The sequence below is a fragment of the Aphelocoma coerulescens genome, chromosome 8 (genome assembly GCF_041296385.1).
Source record: "Aphelocoma coerulescens isolate FSJ_1873_10779 chromosome 8, UR_Acoe_1.0, whole genome shotgun sequence".
Lineage (NCBI taxonomy): Eukaryota > Metazoa > Chordata > Aves > Passeriformes > Corvidae > Aphelocoma > Aphelocoma coerulescens.
Window position 1 is genome coordinate 18,654,496 of NC_091022.1, and position 20,416 is coordinate 18,674,911.

The following is a 20,416-nucleotide window of genomic DNA, read 5'->3' on the forward strand; positions in this document are numbered from 1 at the left end:
TGGCAGCCACTGAGGGTATTATGGGATATTGAGTGTCTGGGAGATAATGAATGCTTGGCTTATCCAGGTGCATTCTTGGCCTGCTGTGCATGTACAGACAGAATGGAATATATTTCGCTGTCCAACATTTAACAATTGATCATTTTGTAATTGTAAGCAGAAAGTATTTAGAACATTATTTTCTCAGCATGCCTGTGTACGACTTAAATTTCATGTCATCATCTTTATCTGGCAAAATCTTCTCTGTTTTTCAGTAACAATGCATTCATGCCACTTAAACTTTTCCACTAACCTGATTTTATGCTTAGTGGATCTTACAGAGTCTATTCTTCTAGTGACTTTAAATCTCCATCTTTTTAAGCATCCTTTTTTTTTCCCTGTGAATTTTTTAAACCTGACTGAAATTATTTCCACTTGCTGTGGGTTGAAATTTCAGCCCAGCATTTTTGTAGCAAGTGAGCTGGTTGCTGGCTCCTGCTTTATGGGAAATAGTGTCCTTGCATTTTAAAGGCTAAATGGCAGAAGAGGGGAAGGGGAAACCCAGGCATGTTTTACTTCTGGTGAGCTGTGTACAGTGGTTCTTATGTGCTTCAGTTCTGCTTTGATATTAAAACACACCATGTTCAAAGGACAACCAGATTAATTGTCTTTTTAACTGTATGTACCTGGAAGAGGAGGTTGCTGCTTGAATTCCTGAGACCAGTCAGACTGGAGCTCCCCTCCTGCTTGGCCAAGAAGCTTTTCTAGGACAAGAAACCCTAGAGGTCACCTGCCTCATTGTGGTTTTCCTGCATGTGCCAGTCCCTCTCTCTGCTGCCCTGGTCCAGCTTTTTCCATGTTTCCTCTCCCCTATGAATGCCTGGTGGTACTATGCTCACCCCAGGCTCAGGTCACTCTCTTGCAGCAATGGACACTCCGCACCAGGTACATCAGCACATCCCTTGAGACTGTTTCAGTAGTAGGGCAGTAAGTGGGTTTGGATCCATAATTAGCAGTGTGTGGGCAGTAACAAATGGGGTCATTATCTCTGCGGCCCTTTCTGAACTCTGTGGTTCATAAAACCCCAAAACTCTGCCAGAAACTGCACCTGCTTGGTACAAGCTTTGGTTAAGCATGAAACTGTCTCAGAGCTGCAATCTAGAAGCATTAATGTGGGATCTGTGTATCAGGAGAAACTAACAAGTTGTCTTCTCCTTGAGGATACAGCTTGGGAGTACCTTGTTATTCTTTCTTGTCCCTCCTGTGGCCTTGTTTGATGAAAAATGGTTGAGCCTTGAGGACAAACTGTGCTGGCTGTGTGCTGTTTGGTATTCCAGAGCCACTAGAGCCTGATTGATGCTACTGTGCAACTGCCCCACCCTCTGGGAAAAGGGCCTGACCTTGGACCTTCATGTTGGCAGAGTGGCAGGGTATGATCAACTGAAACTCCAAACAACTTTTCCTGGGTGTTGAGATGTTCAGCCTAGTTTGGTGAAGTCATGCTCAGATTACTCAGAACTGAGCAGTCTGGATGTGATTTGTGTGGGTGTCTTGGGAGCACCATATCCACCCATGTCATCCAGGAGCATGCTGCTGAGCAGCTGGCGATCCACTCTGGGACCAGGCTGCTGCTGGTCTGTACCTTTTCTGCCCTTCTCAAAAGAGGCACTGGAATGGACACAAAGACCTTCTGTGGGTGAAAAGGGATATTGATTGCCAAAGCAAATCTGTCAGCTGGCAGAGGTGGGAATGGAAGGTACAGAATGTCCTTACCAGGGTGTGCTGGTAGTTGTTTGTAGGACAGAGGTAACCTTTTTTGTCTTGCACTTGACACACTCTTACTGCATGACCTTCATTGAGTAGCAGTGATGGAGCGTCTTGGTCTTCTGCTGTTTTCCTGATGACTTTTCAAGAGCCGGGGCCCTTTCTGGTGTTGACACTGGGAGCATGAGTTAGAAACTCTACCACAACCCATATCCTACAAATTTCTGAGATCAATATGCACAAGGGTGTGTATCTGACCTACTTAAAACAAGAAAACAACCATTAGTGGGTTTTTCTTCTCAAAACCCCTCAAAACTATTACCGCACTGCTTTATTTTCTTTGAAGCCTGTGCAAGTCCAGAAGGGCAGTGCTTATCATCGAAAGGAGACAGACTTCCCTCATGTCCAAACGGAGCAGATTCAGGCAGGCAAGAACCTGGACAGTGACCAACACTGGTATCTGGTTTTGCAAAACTGAGGTCTACCCTTTCCTGGCCCCGGATTTGTCCATCTCTATAAATAGCCTTTACTCAGAACCTTGCTAAAAAATGTATTATATATTGACAGTGGCACTTTGTGAACTCAGAGCTAATGGCTCCAGAAATAATCACCTTTGAGATTATAGTCTAACTTTTGCATTTGTCAGGTCTGACATTTGCTTTGCACAGCTGTGAGTGTCTGTTTAAAACACAATGAAGTAAAGTCTGAAATGTGGTATTTGTGATTTAACAAGCTGGAGAAATAGGTGGTGGATGTAAACTTTCAGGAGACAGTGCAGTAGTGTGTCTTGGACTGAGAGCCCTTTTTGTTAGGGCTGTGGTTGGTCTCTGGAGAGCAGAGCTGTGAGCACGTAGAGCTGGCTTAGAAACTTCGTTTTGTCTCTGGGTCATTGGATGGTCTTGTGCCCTCTGAATCTCTCTGCATCCTTTCATTTAAGACAGGGCTGGAGGCATCTTCCCCCTTTCACCAAGAGCTTGGAGACAAAGGCAGATGGGTCATTGCAGTCATTAGAAGATGCCTGATTTGGTACCATCCACAGCTTCTGCCAAGCCCCAGCTGTGCCCTGCCCATGGGGCATTTTGGGAGCCTTAGTGGCGCCTCGTCCGTGGCTCCACCACCCAGCTCTGGCACCCCAGGGGAAAAGCTGCCCTGCTCTTGGCAGGTGTGAGATGGTGGCTTGCAAAATCATTTTGCTGTTTCCACTGTCTTTAGGAAAGATAATTTCTTTCTTACTGTCAATAACAAAAATCCTGTAATATGGTTAGTGCACAGGAGACCAGTAAATAATTAAGGAAGCAGCCTATGTTTAGAGTGCATCAAGTACTAATATAGAGAAGGAAAAAATCCCTGCACATCAGTTACAGTAATTGGTGGAAGGCACCAGTCCAAAGGGTAATGAGCTCCATTTTTAAAGCACAAGGAAATTAGATTTTTATAAATGTCAAACGCAGTTATTGTCCTCCTTCCTTGAAACAGAGCTGAGCTGGCTGGAGCCCATTGTCTCTCAATCAGCTTTGCTATGGATTAGACACATCCTGTCTCACACCAGGAATGTGCTTATTAGAAAAATATCCCTGCACAAAGCATACAAGCTTTAACACTCAACCCATGTACTAATGGATACATGTACAATAAAACCCAATATCGTGTTACAAACCTTAAGCTGACCTGAGATAATAAGATACAGAAATCTGAAAGGATACAGACGAGTGCTCTCTTTGTGTGCAACAATTTTGACTACCTGGGATTTTAGTTTTCAAATAAAGGAGATAAAGTGAGGGAAGGTGACTTTTCCTCTTGGCTGCTTAATAAAAAAGGCAAGCAGTAAGTCTTCTTCAAAGTGACAGTGCTTGTAATCAGGTTGTGTCCAAATATTTTCTGTATTTTACTGGTGTCTCCTGGGTAGCTGCGGTTTCACAGAGGACTTTGTTGACCCACTGTTTTTCAGTTCTTTCCTGGAAAAAAAAGCAAGAGGTGGTTATTTGTTTATACATCAAAGCTAGCTGTGAATTAGTCTTTCATTCATAATGAATGAAAATGTTGCCAATATGTGTTAAGACACCACACTTCAGAAAATGGCTATCAGTTATTTGGGGAGAGTAAAATGTGAGGAGAATAGAGGGCTTTGTAAAATAACTCCCTTTCCTACATCCCATTTTTAAACATCTTACTTGAGGATAACAATCACTTGTCCATCTTTAGCTAGAGATTGTATCTTGTTTCCTCTCTGTAGGAGAAAGTAGCACAATCCTTCATGATGTGGGAGGGTTTTAAGGATGGAGCCAAGCTTTAGATTCCCTCTTGCAATGATGAGATACAGATCCAAGCTATTTGTGTGACCCATCCTAACCCAACTCTGAATGCTACAACTGCTTTTCCCAAGGTGGTAGTGTGTCAAACACATTCCATGGACATGCTGTGTTGGACACCCTGCTCAGGACTGCTGCAGGATGGCTTCAGAGATAGTACAGTGGGGATCATGCGAGTCTGTGCTGTTCCCTGTTTCCTCTAGGAAATTCAGCAGATGGGCTATTCAGTCCTAGTTTGTTTTTCTGGAATCTGTTATTTACAAGTGTGGTTCTTTATGGTTTTTTTCAGTTGCCTTTTTAATAATGTCAAGTTTTCCCTCCAGTCTTCTTCATCTCAGCTTGTGCTTTTTTCATTTCTGCTTCAACTGATTGAAGCTTCTGGTGTTGCCTGTAGGGGGAAAAAAAAGAGTAATTTGAGACTTCTATTTTACACAAGCAAGGGATATTGAAAGATATTCCTAGCATGCATGCATCAGCAGACATGTGAACAGCACTTCCCAATTAAAACTATAAGAATTTCTACTGGTTCTTAAAGTCCTTGCTAAACAGTGGTCCATAGCTTGAATCCATTAACACTCATCATGGAAAAGTGATGCAGCTATTTATATGGCAGTCATTTTATTTATTTAAATTTGGTTTTGTAAGCTAAAATGAACCCAACTGTTGGAGGAAAACAACGTGAGGATCTTACAAATATCTTTAAAGCCTTGGACACAATGAAGCAAATTAAACTAGTTTTCTGTGACTTTGGACAACTTTTAGTTCTGATAATTTTCCTTAATGTCTGTGCTACAGCTGCATCAACCCCTGTAAATTAAATAAACAATTCAAGGCATCTCTGATGTAGCCTGGTAGTTAAATGGTAATCAGCAGCTGGTGATTAAAACATCCATATGACTCAAATCACAAATCCAAAGTCAGCATTTACATTCCACTAGCCTCATTAGCTAGGCACTTTAGTTAATTGGTTCTCCAGTGCAAGTGTTACTGGTTGGCCGTTCTGGCCCAGGGGTGTGAAGTGCTGCTGCCTCCCTGCCTGCCCTTCCCTGGGGAGCCCCTGCTGCCCTTGCTTGCTGCAGTGGTGTCTCTTCTCAGCATGGTTTGCAATGCTCAGGTGAAAGCAGCTTTCCCACTTGCTAAAGGGAGCTCAAACCCACATTGGTGACTGGTGTGTGTTTCTCTCATCACAGCAATTGCTGCCCATTCCTGGTCCCTTTAGGTCTTCAGGAAGCCTTGGGGCTTGAGCCTGCCTTGAGCCTTCACGACATGAGACACCTTCATGTAGTGTCTGCAGGCTGCCCAGGTTTTACACCTCTTTGCTCTCTCAGATGTTGTTCTGTGGTCCAGAGAAGCTTTTGTGTCTCCCCACAGAATGTGGGTATGGTAGTCCTCTGCCACAGTAAAATCCACAGCTCTGCTGATGCTTCTACTTCTGGAGACGTGGTCAGGGAGGAGGGCAGGAGTTGTCTGGGGAGCGGGTGCATGGCAGGGACAGCCACTGGCTTGATTTCTGTTGCAAGCCCAGAAAACTTCTGTTGGGAGCACCTGCTTGGCAGCACATCTCCTAAAAGGGCTTTCTCTTCTTGATGTTTTGGCTTTGGAAGCTGCTGGAGGTCACAGATTAAGTGGAGATAGGTGACCATGCAACAGGCTGGGTGAACCTGGTTTTTCTTGCCATTTGGCCTTCTGCCTTAAATAATCCCATCTGATGCTTTTATTTATTTATTCTAAGTGCCTGTGACTGGTGTCCCAATTGTGAGTTTGCTTGTCTGCCTCATGTTGGCACAAAAGAGTGAATCTGTGTGTTCTTGGAGTGGAACCCTGCTTTTATAATGCTGCATCTCCATTACTCCATATTAAACAATTGTTTTCTTCTTTGGAGTGTCTTGACTCTTACGCGTGTACCACCTGCACAGTAAAACCCACTGGGCTTCACAGACAAAAGAAATCATTCTGCTATAAGCATACAGATGTTAAAAAATGTTGTCATGTTTGTGCAACAGCACTTTTCCAATATTACCTCAGCTGTTCCCCATTTATTTTTAAAACACCACCTGGGTCCAATCCTCATTATAAACCTAATTTTAAGGAACACTGGAGATACAGCAACAAGACTAAGAAAGATGAAGCCTTTCTACTAAGCCTGGAGACTCTCAAGTGCCAGGTTTCTGCCTGAAGTCATTTTAGCATCAGGTGAAAGACAGAGGAGCAAAAAAGAAGTGTTAATTGTAAAAGGCATGCTGCGGGCTCATTCCAGGCTGCATGCCAAAGCCTTAGATGGTCTTTTGTGTGGAGAGGATGAATCCCTTGGTATCAGAAACCCTTGGATACAGTTCTGAGATGCAGTATAACCCATCAGAGTTCTCCAGGTGGCACAAAGATCTGCCTTTGTCCTTCACATGTCTAAACTGAGGCACCTACTTTTAACAGTGTGCTTGTCCAGGGTTTTTTCTCTCAAGTGTCTGCAGAGTGAAAAGATGCTAGAGAAGAAAAACCTCCAGAGAGCAGATCAGGCTTGGATAAGGTGCTGCTCCCACTGTATTCCATGCAGACATACAGCACCTGTCCTGACAGCCCATGGGGATCTGCTCTTGTCTTTTGAGCCTGGGCTTCAGCATTAATGGGATCACTCACAAATGCCACGTTGCTGAGTCATGGAAAATGAGCAGGAAAAGGCAGCTTAGATGGATCATGCCTGTCCCCTTCCTTATTCCCTAAAGCAGCACTACTTTTAGGAAGGTATGTCAGCCAAACTGTGTGCTGCTATTGCTCTGAGGCTGCTACAGCAAGTGTGAAGGACTAGTCACCATCATATGTCCTTCCTCTGCTGTGGCAGGTGTAGTTAGGCAGAGCCAAGGAGTGGGGCTGCTAGAATTGCTTCTGTTGTTGTATAGTGCTGTAAGACTAGTATGGTGTCACCTGTTTTAGCTTCCTGTGTTTTTTCTAGAAATGCTTAATTTAGCACTTTAAATAGGTAAGTGACCTGTGGGACATGCAAAAATCTAACAGGAGTTCGCTGTGTTTCCCATGTTCATTAATGCTTTCTGGGCACCTCTAGTTAACCATGGTGAGGAAGTTTCACTGACTGTGAAGATGCTGCTTGTGTGGGATCAAGTTCACAGGTTTCTGTGGATGAGCTCTTACTTTTATTGACATTCTGCAAGTTACAGGTTCACGCTTTTGGTGCGTGGTTGGTTGTGTGTAGGTGCTTCTTTTGGTTTACAAGGGACCACAGTGATGTTTGAACATAGAGTGTTGGCCCCTGTTCTGGATGGCCAGTGATGGGAGCCTCTATAGAAACAGATTCTGCTTTAGGCATCCTCAGCAGCCCTTACTGGGAAAGAAGGAACCTACTGTAGCTGCATTCCCTGTTCCTAATACAAGCCCCTTTCAGCAGGAAACAGACTCTGACTTCCAGCCATGTGTGTGGCTCTCTACAGCAAGCAGTAAGCCCCACAATGTATAGGCATGAAATGTCTTGTAATTCTGAAGCAAGGTAGCTCGAGCATGCAAGGAGAGCTAGTGCCTAGTAAAATTGCAAAGCCATAAGGAATCTGAATGTTTACTGGTTAGGAGATATTTTTTTTTTTCTGCTGACTGAAGATGGGCTCGTGGTAGAACTGCAACCTCCATGGCTGGCAGAACCACCTCTTGTGTCTGAGCACAGTGAAAGGAATGAACCTCATTCCTCTGCTGGTGCTTTTTCTGGCCTGCCTTTGCCGAGGACGCCCCTTCCGTGGGGTCCGATGGAACGGGAAGCCCCACGTTGGGCGCCAAGCTGCCTTTGTGTCCTCTGGGAACAGTTCCCACTCAGCCCGGTCAGCTCGGGACACAGCAGGCTGCGGGGACCAGCCTCTGATATCGGAGGGATCGGAGGTCTGGCTCGTGGGCCCTTCCAAGGGACCGCGGCGATGAAGGCAGACGGCGGAGGAAAGGGGGCAGGCTCAGAGTTGGGTTAAATCCAGAAAGTTTATTGTCCCTCCGAACAGGGGGTACCTCAACAACCAGGGGGTGCCCAACTCTGCGCACCTGCAGATCTCGTGCAGGGGATTTTATGGGGGGGGGAGACAAGAGGGGGAAGTACAGAACAACCAACCAGGGAAGGGAAGGGTGTGGCAAACAGAACAAGGGACACATAAGGGAACCAACTGTAACAGGGGAAGGGAGGGACTTCTTTCCCAGGACCAGTCACCTGGCCCCCTGGCTAGAACTTTCCAGAAGCCTGGGAGGGGTGCCAGAGTGACAGACAGGGTCCTGGGAGGAGACAAAACTGTCATATAGGGTGATTTTAATAAAACAGGGGGGGCACCAACTGGGGTACACCAAACTTAAAGAACTTAGAGGGGAGACCCGGGCTGAACCAAAGCAAACACACTCCCACACTGGCCCAAATCCAAGGGACAGGATTTGGAAGAGGATATTACTGGGCAGAGGGACTGGACTTAATATGTGCTTTGGGCCCCTCATCTGTCTCCCCGAATGCTGTGTGGCTCCTGTGCAAAGATAAGAGGCTAATCTCTGCCACTTGCCAACCCATCACCTCCAGACCACAGAGGCCTCTGAAGAGAGGTGGGGAACTGTGATGGGCAGGGCCACAAAGGACCCTGCCATCCATCTTGCTGCAGGTACATCAAAAGGCTTCAATTCTTACTAATTAAATGTATTTCTGGCAGGTTTTTGAAAATTTTTTCAACAGTACAATATGTCCTTAATAACTTTCTTTTAAACAGGTTGAAGCCATGAAGAGAGTTCTAGAAAGTCTCAACCTTAATATAGTCGAGATGGTGGATGAAAACGCAACCTTGGATGGTGGAGACGTCTTATTTACAGGTATAATGGTAGTGAATTTGGTGTTTACATGTTCTGACTGCCTTAAAGGCTGTATGTCATTTGATACCAGCATAATAAAATGTCATTCCTGTGGTTTGTTGAATCGGTTGTTTACTGAATGTCACAAAGGCAGCTGAGAGATGAGTTCTCAGTGCAACCTCAATGTGCTGCCTAATACCTGAATAAATGGAGCAGCAGTACACACACTACAAAGAACAGCACTGTGCATACAGATTTTATTTTAGCTTGTAAAGTGCCAATAACAAAACTGCTTTCAGTAGTCAGCTGTCTGGGGTTGTTTCATATTTCTTATTACAAGCAGCTAACATTCACCAGACTCGTTTTCAGGACTTGTAAAAGCTTGATGGAGACAATTGTCACTAGTTCAATGACTTAAATGCAAAAAAATGCATTTTTAGTTCATCAGTAAAGTGGTGGAGTTGCCTGTCATATGTCATGAGCCAGGCACCTTACATGCATGGTTGACTTCAAAGATGAAGATACTGCCTGTGTTTTTTGTGTCATTAAACCCATTAGGCATTTTCTCACATCGGCTGCACACAGCGTCACTCCCTGCCTGTGCTGAATGAGCCTGTTTGTTTTGATCAGCATCACAGTAGCCTGGCTGCTTGCCTTAGCTCACCACAGGGAAAGAGGCAGACCAGGAAGGGAGGCCTTTCTAAGGCAGTGCAGATCTGGCACCGATTTTCTCTGGTGCTGGAGGATGCCGGTGACTGCAGATCTGCCTTGAGAGCAGAGGAAATCTCAGAGGGAGAGTGAAATGGTCAATCAGTGGTGTACTAATCCAGCCCAGCTGTTGTCTTTCCTGACCCAATGACCACTGCAGAGATTTAGAAGAGGAAGCTATTTATGCTTCTGGTGAAATGTGTCTTCTGGAAAAAGATTAATTGCTTTAGATTATCAGCTCACAATTGCAGGTTGCATTCTTTTATGCTGAATTTTCACTTTAACTACTCATCTTGAGAAAAGAAATACAGAAGATGAAAATACATGAAAGATTGCTTCAGAATGTCTCTAAAGCTGGTCTGCTTTTTTCATTCCAGGCAGAGAATTTTTTGTAGGTCTTTCCAGGCGGACAAATCAACGTGGTGCAGAAATTCTGGCTGACACATTTAAGGTTTGTAGATTCATTCATGCCACAGGAAATACAAGCTGTCATTCACTGCACTAATTTAGCAATTGTAGTGGCCAAGATGTTTGTCATACTCATGTACTTTATTTAAGACCTGATTAAAAAAAACCCCAAAGGTACAAGTTGCTGAAAAGGTTTGAGCATCTTGTAAAGTAGTAAGATACCGAAGTTGGATCTGAAATGTGAGATTGCTGCATAAAAATCAGTTGGATAGTGGGAGGCTGTTATTTTTTGAGAGCACATAAACACTCACATTCTTCATATTCTCATCTATCAGCCCGGTGTTCTTTCTGCTGGTCCCTGGAGAGGTTTTATGTACAAACTGTTTAATTAAGCATTTTAATGTATTTCTTTATAGTTGCAACAATAGTAGTATTTGAAACATGTTCTGGATTTTATGCCAGTCTCCAGACAAGACAAGCTGGTCCAGAGGAGAGTGTCGTACTTAAACAGTTGACACTGTGCCCTGGGGTTGAAAATTTGCAGAGAGTAAAATTAATTATGGAATGCCTCCATATAATTATGGAAGTAGGACATTTTAAAAATATTTATAGCACCATTCTTTACTCCCATACAGGATTATGCTGTCTCCACAGTCCCTGTTCATGATTCTTTGCATCTGAAGAGCTTTTGCAGCATGGCTGGACCAAACTTGATTGCTATTGGATCAAGTGAAGCTGCGCAGAAAGCCCTCAAGGTAAAGCACATAAGAAAAGAATCTAAACAGCAGATCTCTTTCTGGTCTTTTTCTGATATCTGTTTAAGGATGCTGGAATTCTAAAATACATATAGATCAGTGAAAGAGGGAGCAAGAAGTACATGTTAGGGTCTCCTGTGTGTGCAAACCATAAAAAATGTCTATATCAGGCAATGCAATGGTGATACTAATTTAACTTTAGTTATCTTAAGGAAATAAATGGATTGTACAGGTTGTTATTCACAGCTTTGTAGACTGAAAATGTGATAATTTGGTATTAGAAGGGAGGAAGGAGATATAATCAGACCAGTGGAGATACTTAGTTCAGATGTTGCCATGAGGAAACTTGTCTTTTAGAATTCACAGAGGGGAAGTAATTGTTCTGTCATGAAGAAGCAGGGAGAGGCCCTACACTTGTATAGAGTGTTTATAAACACAAGCAAAATTCAACTACAATACTTGTTGCTCAGTGCTGCAATTTGAACTTGAGCCAGGGCTAATCTGATAACTCATCAGTTTGATTAAACCCTTCTGCACAGCTTGGCTAATCATGTTGCAGTGTCAAAATCATGTTTGCAGTAACCAAAAATATTTTTTATCTAAGTTGATCAAATATTGCTGGTAACTACCCATCAAGTAAACACCAGCATTAATCGAGGTACAGTAATAAGCAGATACATTTTTAAAAGAACATGGTAATTAAAAAGATTATCTAGCAGTCTCTGATTGTTGGTGGATATATTTTTAAAAATAAATCAACTCTGTCAGTTTTCAGTGTGTTTCTCTGCATTGGACATTTAGCAGCATGTTTGCATGTGTCTGAGGATAATGTTTGCTCACACCCTGCCACCTGAGGTTGGGAGTCTGGCCTGGAGCAGGATTTTGTCCCATAGCACGTGCTGCTCTCATGCTCCTAGAGAGCTGACAGGTTACATCAGGCAGCCATGTCACAGCAACATTTGGAGTTACACAGAACATGTTCCAGTGAGTTGGATCTGACTGTTTCTCCAGGAGTCTAAATCTCTTCAGAGAAATTATTGGCAAACAAATGGGTAAACTGTCTATCTTGGAAATGATGGCACTTGCAGCGCTGCTGATCACCAGCTTACCCTAGCATTTGAATTCTTGCTTTTTGACAATGTATTTGTATTTTTTTACTTGCCTCCAAAGCAAAAAAAAATTCAGTTGGCAATCAGCTTCTTGCAGTCTTGTGGAAATGCAAGTGCGAGAGGCTCTTTGAGGCACTGACACTTGGAATTAAAAGCTGCTCCCTGGATTTCAGCAGATCAGCTGAGCTGTAGCAGTGCTGTCAGCTGTTCTGTTACCCTGCAGAGTCTGTGGCAGTACAGTCCCCTGAGCTTCTGCTGAATCCATTGCCTGGCACAGCCCAACATGCCACTCCTTTATTGGAATAGCTTGTTATTTTAAACCCCTCCTTCATGTTGCCATTTTTCATGACTGGAAATGCAGTCATACAAGCAAGATGATTGACCTGTCTTTAACCATCTCTGGTAATTGAGTTGTTTTCACATGTCACGTTAGGCAACTGCTGCAAGTGAGCTGCTGCATCATGCTATGCTAACATTTTACATTTAAAATAGGATTTATCTTCTTACTAACAATCTTGTTTGAAATAGAAACTTTTCTTGATTGTTCTTACTGGTGCAACTTATGTATCCTTACATTACTTTAAAAATAGAAAAAGAAATTACATCTGGTTCTCACATATGGCCAAGTGCAATTGATCGTGAGTTCAGTGCAGTATGTGTAATGTAAAGCACTGCAAGTGAGCTGGGAAATGAATCCACAGAGTTTAGGATAATAGACCAAATGCTAGAAGCAGATAATAAATCAGAAATGACATTTTAACCATTAAATCCTCTTCAGGTTCTGGCAAGTGTAGTGTATTTATTTGGACTGCAGCTGACAAGTGGCACTTGAGGAAACTTGGTGAAAGAAAGAGACAGATTAAGTGCAGAAAGTACTGGGGTCTCTGGTGACTATCACATCTGAAACTTTAACTTCCCTCTGCTGTTTTCAGCATGCATTTAATTCCTTCTTGTAGTTAAACCTGTTTATAATTCCATACATGTAATCCACATTTGAACATTGGCCATGGCTATTGAAACAATGAAGCCTGGGATTATTTTTCAGTTCCCTTGGTGAGGCCAGGATTTCCTATAAATGTGTCACCTTTGGGCTCTGATCCTGCACTGTCAGAGTTGCTGATCTTTATTGTGAGTGTGACAGTGCTGGTCCCAGTGTAGGGAGGTGATGTGGCAGTGCTGCAGGTGAACACTCTGCACCACTTCTTCCCCAACAAGGGACACAGCCCTGGGGTCTTGTTGGGACAGCAGAAGAACAGGAACTGGCCCGGGACTTAATCCAGTTCAGGTTCCAGCAGCAAAAGCAAAAGCTATGGAAGGTGATGAAGGGAACTGTTGCACACTCCTTTCTGTATTCTTTTGCTCTATACTAAATCCAGAAAAGCCACATTTGTGGCTGTTGGTATTGCTTGATACAGAGCACAATTTCCCTCCACTTTGTGATGAGGGAAGACTTGGACAGCAACAGATGACTGTGGACACAGTCCTTGATCAAACCATCTCTGTCACCCTTTGGATAACTCAGTAGTAATCCCAAAGGATCTGAGGGTTGCACATGTTGTTCCTGGCTTTGATAAGCTCAACTATTCCCTTGCAAGCAGTATGGATTGTATCTGTAGCAAGTTCCTACTGATGAAGTTGTTCTCTCACCTGTTTAGAAATGAGTCTGTCCTTTGGGTAGGCTCTGCTAGCAGGCATTGACCAAAATCTACAGTACAGATATATCTACAGTAGTGCAGGACCAGCCCCAGGGTCTCCCCACAGGGCTCGTAGAGAAAGCCTTGGTGTGAACCCACTGATCTGGGGTCATGCAGGGTGTCTGGGGATTGGTGATGGATCTTGGAAGGGAGGGCACTCATCCCACCGTATCGCCTGATCTCAGTCCTGCAGTCAACTGAGTCTGGCATTTTCCCTCTGAGATCTGGAATAATGGAGAGGCATGTGAAGCATGGGATTTCAGTTGGTCATTTGAGAGGAGTGGATGCTAATTACAGAGGCAGTGTGGCCGTGGAAGATGTCGGGACTGAGCCAGTCAGGGTGCAAGGCAGAGCAGGTGATGCAGCTGATTGTGTAACCCCTCGTGTCCCCTCACAGACTTGGCCCAGCAGGACCCAGAGCAGTGGTGACATCTGCACTTTGATGCTGGTCCTTGGTATCGTGGAGTCCAGTCTCATTAATAAATGGGATTTCTTTATGGTCAGGAGTGTGTTGGAGTATCTGCAGTAGTGCAGTGACATGACTTTAGCAAATACCGTTCTTTTTTCCCCCTGCTTTCAATAAAAGCTTGGACATGATCGTCCTGCCTTGTTCTTGACTCTCTCATTCAATATCTTCTGTTGGGAGTGGAGCTGCTCATTCATCCCCTAAATCATTCCCTGGAGGACGCTATTGCTAATGCAGCTGTTTTGACAGTGGCCAAGGGAGGCTTATCAAAACCACATCGTAAGGATAAAATAGAAAGGAGTCTCTTTTGGGTAACTGGGCCCTTGGTCTGTATCCAAGCTCTGGTCAGAGCAGAGCTTTTAAAGACTTGAGCACAAGGAGTTGTTCTCGCATTGGCAGTTGCCCCCATTCCTTTGATTAAATGCCTTTTGTTCTTACTCCATCTTGTGTAACTGAAGTCTCTGCAATGTGCCAGCTTTGAAGAGCTGAGTACTGTTTCCCTGCATGAGAGGAGGGTTACAGTGCCTGGATAAAGCAGAGGGGTTCCCAGCTCCGCCACAGAAGTGCCTCCAGAACAGACACCTAAGGGGAAACTTCATCTCTCTGGTGTTCTTAGAAAACAGCCTGTACTGCCATGCAGCAGGAAAAGGCTCAGCTAAATCTGCTCTTCCTGTTCTCTATGTAGTAACTGTCTTTTCTAGAAATGCACAAGTTTGCAGGAAAACATTATCTCTCCTTCCTTAAGAATTCATCATTTGTGCCTCTGCTTATTCCCCACATGAGGTCATAATCCTCTATTTATGCTATCACAATGGGTTGCTGTGGAAATCACTACTAATATTAATAATTCAAAGAAGATGACATCAGGTAGGGAATTAGCAGAAAGTGCAGATGAATGCTGATTTTTTTGTAATGCAGGAACGAAGAAAGGTTAGGGAAATACAAAGAACCATTGAGAACGTTACCCTTAAAGCGAAACATTAAAAAATGAGACTGCTTTTCTCAGCCTTGTAGATAGGAAAATTAATCAATTTATAAAATTTATGCGCTTTTCTTTATCTCCTTCTGATTCTTCATTACTTTATGAATTAGGGGTACACATCATCTCAGAGGATGTAGGTCTTCATTGAGTGCCAAATTACCTCTTACCTTAAAAAGTCAACTAGTTGTGTTTTAATTTATTTTAGATGTTGTAGTAGACACTGCACTTAATCTGAGTGTTAATGCTGTTCAGTTTGCATATGTGCAGAAGAATCTAGTCTTTTGGAAGATAAAGACTCAAAAGTATATATTTATAGACTAGAGATTATTGTATTAATCAGTTTATTTGTTTGTTTGTTTTTAAAGGGTGAGGAAAGTGTTCCTTTCAATACATGTTTTTCCTCACCAGTAAAGCTGCCAGCCACAGGAGCTGGCTCAGAGGCTGACTGAGAAGATGTCATTTGCCTTGCGTAAATGGGGACTCATGTTTCTATTCCTTTGCTTCTTTTTTTTCCCTTTGACTATTCTCTCCCTGGGTTCCTGTTCCAAAAGACAGGATGTTCGTGCTCTTGCCTTCTCGACTGAAAACAGCCCACGTAATCCACTTCCTTTTCTCCTTCTCAGGTCATGCTTTCCCTTTACAGTGGTCCTTGGCAGAGCTGGCAGGCAGGTGACAGTGTGGCCATGAGGGCTGGTGGCTCAGGGACAGAGCAGTGCAGGTGTGCACATAAACGACACTCAGTGCCCATCACATCTGTGGTGATGCAAAAGGCATCCTGCGCCAGGAAAAGCCAAGGAGCAGGGTGTGGGAGATGTTGCTTAAAAGAACTCTTCCTTTTGGAAAACATGACTGGGAGGGTGCAGCAGGGAGGCAAAGCCCAAAGCCCAGCTGCTGAGACCGTGGGTGGTAGGTGGAAATTAAAGCAACACTCTGGCTGTGTATGGACTAAGAAGTTTGGTGTACTGACCATGGAAGACTGGGGCACTGCTGGCTTCACAGAGATCTTGAATGTAGTTTGCATCTCTAGGTCTGTGCTGTCCTATCCTGTATCTCTATCAGACTTTAGGTACCTGACAGGAAGGCTCAGATCATTCTCCTTTGATTTATGCTGCTCAAAGTGGCAGAGATGTCCGCTTCCTACTGACTCTACTACTCTGTTGTCTCTCCTGCCTGTCTGCATGTCAGGGGGGACGCTCCTCATAGATCTCCATATTCCAGCAAGGTCACCGGCTTTTTCAGCTCTGCTCTTCTGTCCCCTCTGGTCAGCCTAGCCAAGTGTTTCATGGTCACTGCTGTGTTTCAAGGAAACTCTGAGAAGCTGCTGAGTCCCTGCTCAAGCCATGTGGCACTGGGCACAGCTCACCAGCCCCACTCTGTCCTGCATTTTCTTGCGTTGAACCCAAAGGCTGCTGCTTTCTCTCTCCAGTGCCAATTGTTTCTCTAAATATGAAGAAATGGGGAAGGAACTTAGAGGACAGGCAGAGCAATAAAACAGTGCATGAATTTCAGTTGAAGTGTAAAGTGATGTGCAGCAGGGACAGAGAGAATAACAATTCTGAATGTTACTCTGATGTTACTCTGAACATCACACATGAAATAATGTGCTCTGACTGATCATTACTGCAGAAATGAGATCCTGGGCTTGTTGAAATTTCTAGCTCAGCTGAAAACCAAACAGAGAATGTCATTGTGCCACTGATAAAGCTGTGCTGCATCAGCATGTTGTCTGTGGTGGGCTCTTTGCATGCACAGGCCCTTCATTTCAAAAAAGGTAAAGTATAACTGGAAAGATTCAGAAAAGTTCAGTAAGGAGTGATGGATGCCTGGACAGCTTGCCTAAGGAGACAAGCTAAGCAAGCTATGGCTATAACCTGGAAAAAAGACAACTAAGATGGGATCATAGATGCCTAAAAAGTCAGGAATGATGTGGAATCAATTGTTCACTGTCTCTTCCAGTGCAAGAACCAGGGGAGCTCTAAAAGTATGTAAAGATAAGCTCTAAAGGTGTGCGTTCAAAAACAGGAAGGAAAAGAAATGTTTCCTTGCACAAGACCTGTCTGAACTCTGTAGCTACCTTGCTACATGTTCAAAAGCAAACTGGGCAGATCCCTGGGCCCAGGACAGTGCTGAGCTGGTATCACTCTGTATGACAGCTGATGAGTTGATGTTCCTGGAAACCATGTACCAAATCTTGGTCACCTCCAGTCCCTATCTTGAGATGCAAAAGTGGGTATCATCACCTCTCACCTGAGGCTGGAGACAACCCGCCATGCAGCACTAAAAAAGAAGCTCTTCCAGGTGCTGCAAGGATTTTAAAAAAGCAGATTTGGCAGTCAGCAGTATTTTCCAGGTAGCAAGCACTAATTTACCTTTCTCAGCCATCCCTCCGGATGGCAGTGGACTGGCCAGGTGCCTGTCTTCATCTCTTGCCTTTGTTGTGTAAGGGCATAAGACCCGATGTTGTTCCCAGACAAGCAGTCTTTCCTCCAAGCAGAAAAGAAACATGTTGTCCTTCAAAACTCCCATCCAGCCTGAGGGAATGTGGCTGCCTATTGCTGTTATTCTTCTCATCAGTTTTAGTTGCCCTGCACCACAAAAATACTTCATTTTTGTCATTGTAGGCAAAACCTTGATGTAGTTTAATCTTTTCTCACACCTTTCATTCCCTTGGATCCCAGGCCAAAGGCTGCTTAAGCATCAGCGCAAAACAGGCCAAAGTTCAATGTGCTTGGAAAGAAACAAAAGAGATGGGATAGAAAAAATATCTTAAATAGTTTGATGTGACTAGTTTTCTTTTAAGAATACTTTGACTTGAAGGATTTAAGAAGATAGCTGAAAGCTGGTGAGGGAATGATCCCATGGGTGTAGGGTTACATGCATTCAACTTGAGCTTAGATTTGATTTTTCTTTTAAATGTTGGGGGTCAGAAGAAAAGGGGCAATCAATATAAACATCAAACCCTGGAAATCTTGGCTTCTGCTTCTCTGTCAGCATCACACAGGCATTTTTAAGTGTGGTGTTCAATGCCCTGTTAGCAAGAGGAACATTCAGTGTATGTTTGGTTTTGTTTGTGGGGAGTTGGAGATGGAAATGTGCATTGCAGGTGGGTTTGGTGGCTCTCTGTCCTGCAGCAATCTGGATGTGAGTAGGTCCCAGAGCGAGTAGGCAGCAGGGCCTAGACTGGGGCCTTCCTCATGGAAGGGGGAAAATTTGTAGCTAGGCTTGGCCTCTTTTAAAAGTGCATGCAGTCATCTTAGCTCTGTCAGTGATAATAGGCCCAGAAAGCATACACATTTTTCCTTCATGCATAATGCTGCTTCATACTTAGGATTATTTAGCTTATCCATTACCTCAGTTGTCTGAGGACACACTGTAAAAAAAACTATAGAAAAGGCATTTTTAGGCTATGTGAATGACTTCAACATAAGGAAAGCATGACTAAGGGCTGAGAGAATGTGCAGTGAAAATTACCCTCCTTAGGCTGAAGAAAATTCCCAGAAAAACTAGGCACGCGGGAAATGCCTGGCTCTTAACGTAGCTGGTTGTACAACATTTGTGGACAGAAAGCCAGCCCTCTATAAATGCATCTTATTTTGGGATGTATCTGATAGAAAATACAATCAAAGGACCTTGCTTTTATCTCCTTTTCTCTGCCCTGGAGTCAGTCTGGCCAGGCACATGTACTTAATGACTTCACATAATAGAAATACAGAAAACCACAAGGGTCTGTAAAGTACTGTGATTGTGTCATATTGGTGCATTTCTGCTGCATCCAGAGCCTCCCTGTGGGGCAGGTTTGGGGTGTTATTGCCTGGGCACTCTCTCAAGTAAGTGATTTTTAAAATTTTAAAAGTGGTTTTTAAAATTTTACTGCAACAGTCAGACATAGTTATAATAGTGATGAAAGCTTGCAAATATGATTTGCCTTTCATCTTAAGAGCTGAGGAGGAGAGTAATCTTGTATTGTCAAACCTCCAGTTACTAATAAAAGCTTTCTTGTGGTGTTGTTCCAGCTAGCTGAGATCCGAGTCCCACTGTCACAGCTGTCCCCTGAAACTCCTGTGCTGCTTTGTCTCACTGTCTCACTCAGGGTTTCTCATTTGTTTCTGAACTAATTCAGCCACCATTTGTGTGCTTTTTAATATTGAAAACAATCCTCTTAACATGCCCTTTAGCATCATCTCCCAGGCTCCCCAAAGCCGGTCCTTGAGGCACTAGAGCCCTGCCACTTGTCCTTTATTTCTGCTTGCTGCTGCAGTTCTCACTTCAGCATTTTGCAGAAGCAAATGAATGGGAGACTTGTCTTTACCCTTCAGCTTAAGAATTTTTCATAATTCCATATGGAAGTGTTTCGCAGTGATTCACAATATATTTCTGATGAATGAGCTGTTCCTACAGAAAACCTACAATATCAGAATTATGTTTCCAACAAGGAGTGAAGGAAGAACAACTGTTTGGGAGCTTAGTGAAATCCAGACATAAGTGGCTTTTCTACTGATACATGTACAGATTCAATAAATGTTTGCTTAGTCAAGACTTAAAAACATTATGTAGGAAGGGAAGCTGCAGGTAGAGGACATGTCTGCTGACTCTGGTTACCAGGTAGAAGAGCCACACTAGGGCCTGTCTCCAGCTGCTGGATGTCTGCAACATCAAGGAAAGCAGAATAAAACACATCTTGGCAACATAACAGAAACAAAATTACAAAAAAGAAAATCAACTCTGCTAAAGCACATGAAAATACAAAATTACATCTGGTGAAGTAAAGGTGCAAGGATTTTTTCCCAGAAAAACACATTAACCTTTTATGGAGGTAGATGTGTCCTTGGGAACTTGGGAGAGTTTCATAACATGAGAAGGAACAAGAAATGACAATCTGATAACACTTCCTCAAGAATGCATGGCATTCTTTGTTGTGAGTTTCGTGTTCTCTGCAGGATGTGAATGACTCAGGCCAGAACATGAAAAATGTATCCAGACCTATAAAGGAATTACTTACCATAGGTGTGGGCAAGCATGAGTTCTTTGTTGCTTCTATGTTGTAGACCCTGTTATAGATCAGCTACATGTAGTATTTTTTTAATGAATGAGAAGTAGTACAGATTAATGATCTTGCAAACAACTTAATGACAAACTTAACTGTGCCTAAAATTGAAGTCTGCTTTCTGCTGTGTGATGTAAATCTCTGGGTTCTCCCCGAGAAGGGAATCTAGTTGAAAAATCTAGTTAACAAAATACGAGGTTTTTCTAAAGATAATATTAGTGTGAATATTTTAAGCTGAAAAAAAGCCTTTTCTTTCTGTTTGCATCTTTGCAATGTATGTGGGAACATAGGTGGGCTGGGGAGAAACAGGAGTACTTGCATTTAATTAGGCTTTCAGAGGGACCAAAGTTTTGGATTTTGAGCCTTGTTCAGTCCTGCATTACTCTTGG

At 43.4% G+C, this 20,416-nt stretch overlaps 1 protein-coding gene across 1 annotated transcript in view; it reads left to right on the forward strand.

Moving 5' to 3' along the window:
• The window catches only part of DDAH1 (dimethylarginine dimethylaminohydrolase 1), a 59,461-nt gene that overhangs the window by 33,077 nt on the left and 5,968 nt on the right, over positions 1 to 20,416 (forward strand). Inside the window, exons 2-4 of the mRNA XM_069022927.1 lie at positions 8,783 to 8,882; positions 9,947 to 10,020; positions 10,613 to 10,732. Of these exons, the coding sequence (XP_068879028.1) occupies positions 8,783 to 8,882; positions 9,947 to 10,020; positions 10,613 to 10,732 (294 nt within the window). The remainder of the gene's footprint in view (positions 1 to 8,782; positions 8,883 to 9,946; positions 10,021 to 10,612; positions 10,733 to 20,416) is intronic.